The sequence below is a fragment of the Neofelis nebulosa genome, chromosome 15 (assembly GCF_028018385.1).
Source record: "Neofelis nebulosa isolate mNeoNeb1 chromosome 15, mNeoNeb1.pri, whole genome shotgun sequence".
Classification (NCBI taxonomy): Eukaryota; Metazoa; Chordata; class Mammalia; order Carnivora; family Felidae; genus Neofelis; species Neofelis nebulosa.
The window spans coordinates 42678365-42688019 of NC_080796.1; the positions used below are offsets into that span (position 1 = coordinate 42678365).

General features: G+C 39.6%; 1 protein-coding gene across 5 annotated transcripts in view; it reads right to left on the reverse strand.

Moving 5' to 3' along the window:
- Positions 1-9655, reverse strand: part of ASPM (assembly factor for spindle microtubules) — a 53943-nt gene extending 44288 nt beyond the window's left edge. Inside the window, exons 1-3 of one of the 5 annotated variants that reach the window (XM_058701767.1) lie at positions 8064-9507; positions 6219-6362; positions 4563-6048 (exon numbers count right to left, since the gene is read on the reverse strand). In XM_058701767.1, the coding sequence (XP_058557750.1) occupies positions 4563-6048; positions 6219-6362; positions 8064-8357 (1924 nt within the window). In that variant the 5' untranslated portion in view covers positions 8358-9507. Of the gene's footprint in view, positions 1-4562; positions 6049-6218; positions 6363-8063 lie in introns of all 5 variants that reach the window. The other 4 variants (XM_058701768.1, XM_058701769.1, XM_058701772.1 and 1 more) reach the window with 4 other exon arrangements.

Consider the following 9655-nt stretch of genomic DNA (forward strand, 5'->3'; position numbering starts at 1 on the left):
ATTCTTAGTGACTTACCATGCTCTCATATAGGCTCATAAATCAGATACTCAGCGTGTCTAATTCTTTCTAAACCCTGCAAAGAGGCTCAACTAGGTGGCCACCTTAAAGAAACTACAGGTTCAAATGTCAACACTTCAGTGGCTTATTTAGTAAGTCATTCATTCATCACTTATCGTACACCTTGTAGAAAATAAAAAAGGTATATATGTACGTTCCTTATTCTCAAGGAATTTGTTACCTGGTCAGATAATATCTATAGGAAACAAGAAAACAATACAGGCAAAGAAACAGAGTTTACAGGTACATACAAGATGTCATATACGCTGAATTCAAATTTGCTTAGGGAAGGTACCTAGCAGCAAATTCATCAGGGAGTAGAGTTAATAAAAGTTAATAAATGAAAGATTTGAATTACTGAGGAAAAAACCAGGTAAGAATGGAAGAAGACATGTGGTCAGAAACAAGACAAGGATGCCCACTCTTGCCACTTTTATTCAACATAGTATAATTGGGCAAGAAAAAGAAATAACAGTTATTCAATTTAGAAAGAGAGAGGTAAAACTGTCACTATTTACAGATGAAATATTAAATACAGAAAACCCTAAAGACTCCAACATAAAACTGTTGGAATAAACGAACGCAGGAAAGATGCAGGATACAAAATCGATATATGAAAATCTGTTGCATTTCTATACACTAACAACCAGAAAGAGAAGTTAAGAAACAATTCCATTTACTATTGCATCAAAAGAATAAAATGTCTAAGAATAAATTTAACCAAGGAGGTGAAATCCTGTACACTGAAAACTGTAAGACACTGATGAAAGAAACTGAAGACAAAACTAAACAGAAAGACATTCCAGGCTCATGGATTTAAAGAATCAACATTGTTAGAATGTTCATATTATCAAAAGTGATCTACAGACTCAGTGAGATTCCTATCAAAATTCCAAAGGCATTTTTCACTGGAATAGAACAATCTTAAAATTTCCATGGAACCACAAAAGCCCCGAAATAGCTAAAGCAAGCTTGAGAAAGAAGAACAAAGCTGAAGGCACAACACTCCAAGATTTCAAAGTACTGCCCTGGTTGCTACTGGAAAATAGACTATAGAGAAGCCAAAGGTGAAAACAACGTCTGTTAGTAGGCTCTGCAATGACACAGACTAAATCAGGTGCCACTGGAAATGGTGAGAAGTGATCAGATTCCGTATTTGGAAGAAAGAGAAGATACAATTTGTTGTTCGGAGTACCTGGGTGGCTCAGTTGGTTAAGCATCCGCCTCTTGGTTTCGGCTCAGGTCATGATCTCACGGTTCCGGAGTTCTAGCTCCACATCGGGCTCTGCGCTACCTGGGATTCTCTCTCTCTCTCTACCCTGGCTGTCTCTCTCTCAAAATAAATAAACTTAAATTTTTTTTTTTTAACATTTATTCATATTTTTGAGAGATAGAGAGAGCGAGTGAGCAGGGGAGGGGCAGAGAGAGAGACACACAGAATCTGAAGCAGCTCCAGGCTCTGAGCTGTCAGCACAGGACCCGATGACAGGCTCGAACTCATGAACCATGAGATCATGACTTGAACCAAAGTAGGCTGCTTAACCGAATGAGCCATGCAGGAGCCCGGATAAATAAACTTAAAAGAAAGAAAAGAATTTGTTGATGGACTGAATTTGGAATCAGACAGACTGTCTGAATTTATAAAGAAAAGTTTGGAGAGAAAGACACTTAAGGACATTTACAAGGCTTGGGCCTGAGATGAGAGGTCACAGTAGCAAGTGTTGTGATGGAAGCAACATGCCAGGTATGTGTATCATGGAAGAGGGGACAGTAAAGGTTTGGCTTTGGACAAATTAAAGATGCTCACTAGACAGTGAAGCAAAAACATTACATGTTGGATAAATGAGTCTACAGATTAGAAGTCCATCCTAAAGATACAAAATTGGGAGGCTGCCATGTATGGACAGCACTGAAAGCTAGGAGATGGAAGGAGATCATTAACAGAATGAGTAAAAGTATGAAAAAGGTTCAATGACTAAGCCTTCACTTACTCCAGGATTTAGAAGCTGGGATGATAAAGAGCACCGAACAAGGAAAACCAAGAAGCAGCCAGCGAAATAGGAAGAGAACCAGGAGAGAGAGGGGATGGCAGAATAAAGCGTTCCAAGAAGGCAGAGGCTCAAAGCAGCCAAGAGTTCGCTAAGAGTTCAAGATGAAGATTGAGAAATATCTACTGGATTTAACAGTAGGGAGGTATCGAGGACCTTGATAAGAAAGGTTTCAGTGAAGTCGTCAAAAGCCCATTGAAGTGGGTTCAAAAAATAGGAGAGGAATTGGAAACAGCTAATACAAGCAACTTTCTAAGTGACTTTTTTGCATTAAAAAGCACCTTTTAATTCATGTTTACACAAAAAAGTGCCCATATCTCAGCAAACTATCACAAAGTGAATACTTAGGTACTTGCAAGGAGTTTTGCTCAAAGGAAAGCAGAAGAATGGAGCAGGGGCTGCAGGAGGGATAAGTGGTATCAATAAGAGGTGTTTTTGTTTTTGTTTTAAGAGATGGAAGTAATAACAGCATATTTGTATCAGAAATGACCCATTAGAGAGTAAAAAAATGAAGATATGAGACAGAGAAGACAATTGCTAAAGCAACGTCCTTGGGTAGAAGGGCACAGAATCTGCTGTGTGCACAGATCTGTGTCAGCACAGGGCCTGCTTGGGATTCTGTCCCTCTCTTTCTCTGTCCCTTTCCTCCACTCTCTCAAAAATAAACATTAAAAAATACTGTATTGATTATAAATATTTTGTGTAATTGTTGAGTATTAAATGAGGTAATAGTACAGCACTTACAACTGGGTCTGACAGAACACATGCTCAGTAAATATTACCTCCTATTATCAACGATGAGAGAGGAGGAATGAGAGGTGTTAGAAGTTTCGGGTGAAAAGAACGGAGGGATAAGATAGTCTACAGTAAATCGATAAAAGCCAATAAATCCAAAAAGATGTAGCCAAAAAGTTAAGGGCTTGCTTGAAATTAGTGGTCATTAAAGACCAACCAGCAAGGTTCAAGCACAGAGCAGAGAGGGTTGGATTGGGATGGAATTTCCTAGGCAAATACAACGAGGGAGAAGAGAGATGAATTAAATGATGATGACGCGTTATGGAATCCAAGCTGTCTGTATAAGTAGGAAAGTAAGGACACGTCAGAGTGAGGACTGTGGAAACCATGATAGATTAAAGGATTGTGTGTGTATGAAGAGGAGAAAAAATGTTGGAGCTGGGTTTCAAGAGAAAATGCTAAAATCACAGAGATGGTGATTGGAGATTGGAGTTTGGAGACTTTTAGGAGAGTGTGGCCTAGGTACGTTGGAATCAAAAGGCCAGAATATTGAAAGGATACACTACAAAGATTTTGAAATCATCAAGGATAATGACGGTAGTTGTGGAGAAGCCAAATGTAAAAATCTTGGGAGTAATCTTTTACTGTAACAAGGAAGAACATGGGTGGAAGAGAATGAAAAATGAGCTTCAAGCTGTTTTGTTGCTGTTTGTTTTTTGTTTGTTTTTCAAGGAAGAAAGGAGAAACAACAGTAGATGTGAGAAGGAAGGTGGTCCACTATTCCATTAAGAGGCCCAAGGTCAGAGGAATACGAAAGAAAACAGACATAACTTGAGAAGGTGGCAATGAAAACAGCAAGGTAAGAAACTGAGGGAATGTTTAGAAAAGATAATGCTAATGAAAGACAGTAAGTCCAGAGGGCACAGACACTTGAAAGAGCTGGAGAGATATAGAAAATGGTTCAAATTAAGGAAGGGACGTTCAAAGAGAAATGAGATAATACAGATGTGTGATACTTCCTAGGAGCTCTAGGATTCTTTTAAATTATCTGTTAAATAAGTAGAGTGGTTTGTTTCCCTTCCTGGACCTTAACTACCATGAGGTAATTTGGGTTAAAAGGGCATGATGGAATTAGTCCTGTTTTTGAGGTAGTCTTGGTGGTCCAGTTGTACTGGGGAAGGAGCAGTGACATTTTTCCCAAAGGAATATAGAGCTCTGGGGCTCTATCTAGGTTGCTGATTAATGGCTAAGTAAAGGCTGAGGGAGAATAATGTCATGAGGTACACAGAGTATGTAAAGACAACTTCTGCATTTTGTCAGATGGTAATATGGGATCCAGGGACACCACTAGCTCTTCCAGTCAGGGCCTGGACTAAGTAAGGTGAGGCAAGTGAAGTACTTTCCCCTGGGTGTAAAACTTGAGGTGGGTACCAAGTAACTGGGGTAATCAAGGTAAATATTTTAATGCAGTATTTTTTTTTTACATTAAAATTAAGGCCAAAACATCATAATGAACAAAATATCAAAGTTTAAGTAAGAGCAAAATCAAAAGGATTTTAGAATTCAGCCCCACCCTTTTCCATCTTGTACGAAGCAAACTGGTAAATGAAAAGTACAACTTAATGCAAGCTTATCAACAGGACATTTACTAAACCAAAAGAAACAGAAAATATGCTCCTTATACGTATACTTTCATTAAAGATTTTACAAACAAGACTCACCTGTTTTCTTCCTCAGGTTTGATTTCTCTCTGTAGCTAATATGTTTTGAGATGGGTGTTATCATCTTTTTTGTTTTTTTAACAGTTGCCATTTTAGATTCCACAGGAGAAAAATGGATTCTTTTGATTTCTCGTACTTCTGTATGCTCGGGAACTGTAACTCTCACATTTGCATCTTCCTTGTTTCCCTCACTCTTTCTTTTGCGAGCAACTAAAGCAGTCTTTGAGGAAGGAATTACTGCATTTTTATAACTCTTAGAATTACTGAACACTGGATCTATCACTGGAAGACAAGACTGAAAACCACTTTTCTCTTTTTGAGTATCTGTTGGTTTTTCAAATTCACCTGCAACACTGTTGAGGCATCTTTTTGCCTTTGGTTTATTAGCCTCAGTTTGGTTTTCTCTGCTACAAGTGGATTTGCTTTTAGTAACAGTGGCAGAAAGTATTGGGCGTCTTGTACGTTTATCATGGCTGTAACTAGAAATATTCTGAATTACAGAAAATTTAGGCTGATTTTTTGTAAAACTGTAGCAATCTGACTTCATTTCTAAAGTTTTGGATTCTTCAAAAATAGCTTCAGGAGATTGTGAACCCTGACATTCACGAATACAAGGTAAAACTCCATTTGTTCTCTGATCTTGAGGAGACTGTGAGACCTGAGAATTTTTATTTGATAATGATGATAATTTACATGTTTGCTGAGATATACATATATATGCCATATTATCTTTGACAAATTGATTTGGGGATAGAATTGGGTTAATTGACTCTGGTTCTAGATCCTGGTTTAGTCCATAATTGTCATTTATGAAAGAATCTGGACTTAAAATTGTCCGGTAAGTTTTATGTACAGTTTTTGATTCCAAATGCACAGGACTTGAATTATCTTTCCTAAATGTATCTGATGAAAGACATGTAGCTACCTCTGGTTCATTATTAGCTGCATGGCTGTTATTTACAAAGGAATCTGGACTTAGAAAATTTCCTTGGCTTTGTGTAATGTTCAAAGTTGAACAACAGGTCGGGGTAAGAATAAGCTTACTATTCTCTTCAATTTGGCCACTCATATTATGTATGGAGCTAAAGGAAGTTTCACTTGTCACTTTCTCATTAAAATTAAAATCTTCCGAACCATCGGCACCTTCTACTTTCAACAATTCCCCGTTTTCACATGCGTGAAGAGATGTGTATGTAGTAGATCGACGTACAGAAAGAGGCAAGGACGTCTCACCATGGCATTCTTTGAAAATGGGACTAATAGGTGATATTGGTATTTTATTTTCTTCAAGGCTTAAAGAATTGTTTTCTGTTAGGAAACAGCCTTCTTTCATAGCCAAATTTTCACAGGCTTGTAGTGGGCTCCGAACTCTGTCAGCTTTTTGGGAAACACAAAATGTTGTATTAACATTTTGAATATAGGAATTCCTCTTATCACTTGAAGAAGTTGACATTTTCTTCTTATTAATTGTATCCCAAAGACTCCTCTGCAAAAATAAGCAAAACATACAGATTAGGTTGACAGCTACTGAAAATTACCTTTAAATTAGCAATATCAGACATGTTACTTTTAGACTTATCAAAATATAAATATAAAATGATTCTTATATGTTATTATTTTCTTAGAGTAAATCACAGAATGATTAAAACTTATTACCTTTTTCTTTTTCTTTTCTTCTGCATTTCCTAGTAATATAGCTTGGTGTTTCAGAACATCATTTACAAGAAATGTCACAATCTCTCTTACTCGGCCTTCTTTTAATGGTGTCCAGTTAACAGAAATAATAATTTTTTCTTTAGGCTGTAATCAAAGAACACATTTTGAATGACTATAGAAGTAGTGATGTATAATAACCAAAACATATTATGTACAATTTAGACACAGTAGAGGATTAATAATTATTGGTCGCCAATACTCTACACCATAATAACATCTAACAGGTCAAATATATCTTCCTACCCTATCTCACTTCATGATAAGGAAAAAAGCCACTAATAATAACAAGATTCAACAAGAAAATAAAATTATAAGAAAATCTTAATTGCATCTATAGCCCATAGCCTGGCAGGAATTTGTCGAATGCAAAACCCCAACAAAACAAATTGTGTCCGTTGTTTTTCAGAGGAGAAAAGACAAGTTTTGTTTCAGGGTAGAAATCATAAAATATCATAAACAGCTAGTTTTAAATTATAACACTTTAAAAAAGTGAGGGGCGCCTGGGTACTTCAGTCAGTTAAGCAGCGGACTCTTCATTTGGGCTCAGGTAATGATCTCATGGGTTCTGAATTCAAGCCCTGCAACAGGCTCTGAGCTGACAGTGTGGAGCCTGCTTGGGATTCTCTCTCTCTGCCCCTCCTCTGCTCTCTTCCTCTCCTCTCTCAAAAATAAATCAATAAACATTAAGAAAATGAAATAAAAATGTAACTTAAAAAAAGTGAACTTTTACTCTGTAAGATGGCATATTCTAACAATACAAAATTAAAAACCATAAAACAACTTTAGTCCACATAACAAAAAGAAATAAAAAAGTATTACATAGACGGGAAAAAAAAATCTATCTGTCCACAGAAAAGAGGGGAGACAAAGGTTCTTAAGCGTAAATGAACCACTGCTTACACACACGTCTATGGACCTCAGATGAGAACCTCTTCCCACTACCTTATGAAGCAGTTGCTTAGACAACTGGTCAGACTCCGCATCAGCCACTCCGCATTGAAAGTGTGGCTTATTTTCACACTTTCAGAGGTTCTACTCAATGCAAAGGCCACAGCAATCAAAATAAGAACATAAATTTTCTAGTTGGTAAGAGGGATGGGAACATTATCACGGTCAACGCAATGTATTAAAGGTACCCAGGTTGTTCTTGAAACAAGTCATAAAATTAAATTGGATTCCCCATTAAAAGTTCACTACAGAAAAGGGGAAAAAGGATTAAAATATTAAAGCGTGCATACAAAAAAAAAAAAAAAAAAAAAAAAGCACAAACAAACCCTGAACAGGTGTTTTCATTTTTTTGCTGTAGACACCTTCAACCAAAACAAAGCCCACTATTGCACCTGCATAGTTACCCTGACTCTATTTGGAGTCAGTTTCCCTGATACATATGGACACTAAAATGCATGCGAAGATGACTGATAGGAAGCAAAACATTTTTTAAAAGCTGCTCTTTCTGGCAATCTTAAAAACAGATGGATAGATAAGAGTATTAACTCTAGAACTTCAAGTCTTTGGCAACGCCTTAGGTCTACTAAAAAGCTATTTAATAGAGGTCTATTAGAACGCTTCTAATGATGCTCCGTGCACGCGCGGTGGTATGCGGTCACCGCCCACCCAAGACTTCCAGAGAGCCGGTGGGACAAGGACCAGCCCAGAGTCGGCGAAAAGGATCTACGGGTCTTTCATTTGTGGGTTTCTTTTCCAAGCCGCGCGCCCCTCCTAGAGAGGGTGCGCGAGAGCCCGCCGAGGGAGCGCTGGCCGGGGCACGCCCAGCCCACCACCTACCTGTAGCTCAAACGATCGCGGCGAGATGCTGAAGCCCTGCTCCGCGGCTGGGAAGTGGGCGATCTTCACTTCAGCCACCTCCTCGTTAGGGTTGTCCAGGGCCAGGGGCAGCGTCCGCGAGGCTCCCAGCCGCACATCTCCGAAGCAGAGGAAAGGCGACCTGCAGAAGTGGCTGAGAGACAGGACCGGCGGGGAAGCTGCCGCCTCCTCCGCCGCGGAGTTCCGCGGCCTGGCCGACGGCCTCCGTTCCGTGGGGCTCACCTCCCAGCTTCGCCCCGCACGCCGGGTCGCCATGGCAGCTTCGAGACGCCGCCCGGAAATTCTGGCGCCTCGTCCACAGGGCTGCTCCGGAGCGGGGACCCCGACCGCGTCCCCTCGGAGGCGGCTGTGGAGGTCGTGAGAGCGAATCCGCCCCCCCACCCCGCTTTCGTTTCCAGGAGCCGACACGCCAGAAAAAATAAGAAACAAACGCCACAAATTCGCAAACTCCAAAGAGGAGCAAAACAACTGTGGCCCTAGCCTCGGTTTAAACTTCTCGCCTCCACCAATGGGCGCGCCCGGACACCGCCCACCTCCTCACAAGGCCAATCAATGAGCAGCAGCCCCTAGCCAATGAGACGGCAGCGCCTTATTTAAATAATCGTCTCGGCCGCAACGTGTCTCCTAGGAGGGGGCGAAAACCGTGGCAGAGTCTTGGGCACACCCTGAAACTACGGGTTAGAATTGAAATTCGCCTTTTTATTTGAAAACGGGTTGGGTTAAAGGGAAGAGAGTAACAGGACTTCCACATTAAAGGTAGCAATCATTGCGGGTGCCCAGAGGTCCACCTTTGTAAAACCGTTAGGTAGGCAAAAAATTAGTTTAAATCATTCATCTAATATGCCCCTCCCAGCACTATATTCATTAGCTCTTCTTTTGCGGTTTCCTGGGGACGAAAGGGAGAAAAATGAAGAAAATTAAATTTATAATTGTATCAACGTGCTCATTTCAGTCACTGACCATAACAGGTGCTCAGTAATTCTGTTACGTGCTGGTTCTTACCCCGGGATACTGGTAGCAAAACTAGATAAACAAAAGAGAACCGAGGTTCCCAATAATTTATAAGTAATGGTTTTGACAGGCAGTGCCCTTGACAAATAACTTCTTGGTTTTTATTTTAATTGTAGGTATCTCATAATAATGATTATGGCCTGCATATTACTGTTACTATATGCCAGGGATTGTTTAAAGTCCTTTACACGTTTATCTCAACTTTTACTTCAACCCTGTGAGATAGCTACTATTTGTATTTTACAGATGAGCAATAGACTATACAAGACAGCAAGCTTGCAAAGCTAGGATATGTACACAGGCAGTTGGTCCATATTCTTGCTCTTACCCACTATACCATACTGCCTCTAAAGATAGTAAGAAATTAAAAAATAATATATGGATGTGTGTATGGGGATGTGTGTATGGGGATGTGTGTATGGGGACACAAAGCAAAGTCTCTGAGTAGAAAACAAAAGGAAAAAGGTGAGGTTTATACTAAATTATATTCACTGACACTCAACAGGACCTAAAGTTGAATCCTGTTAACAATTTTTAAAGAA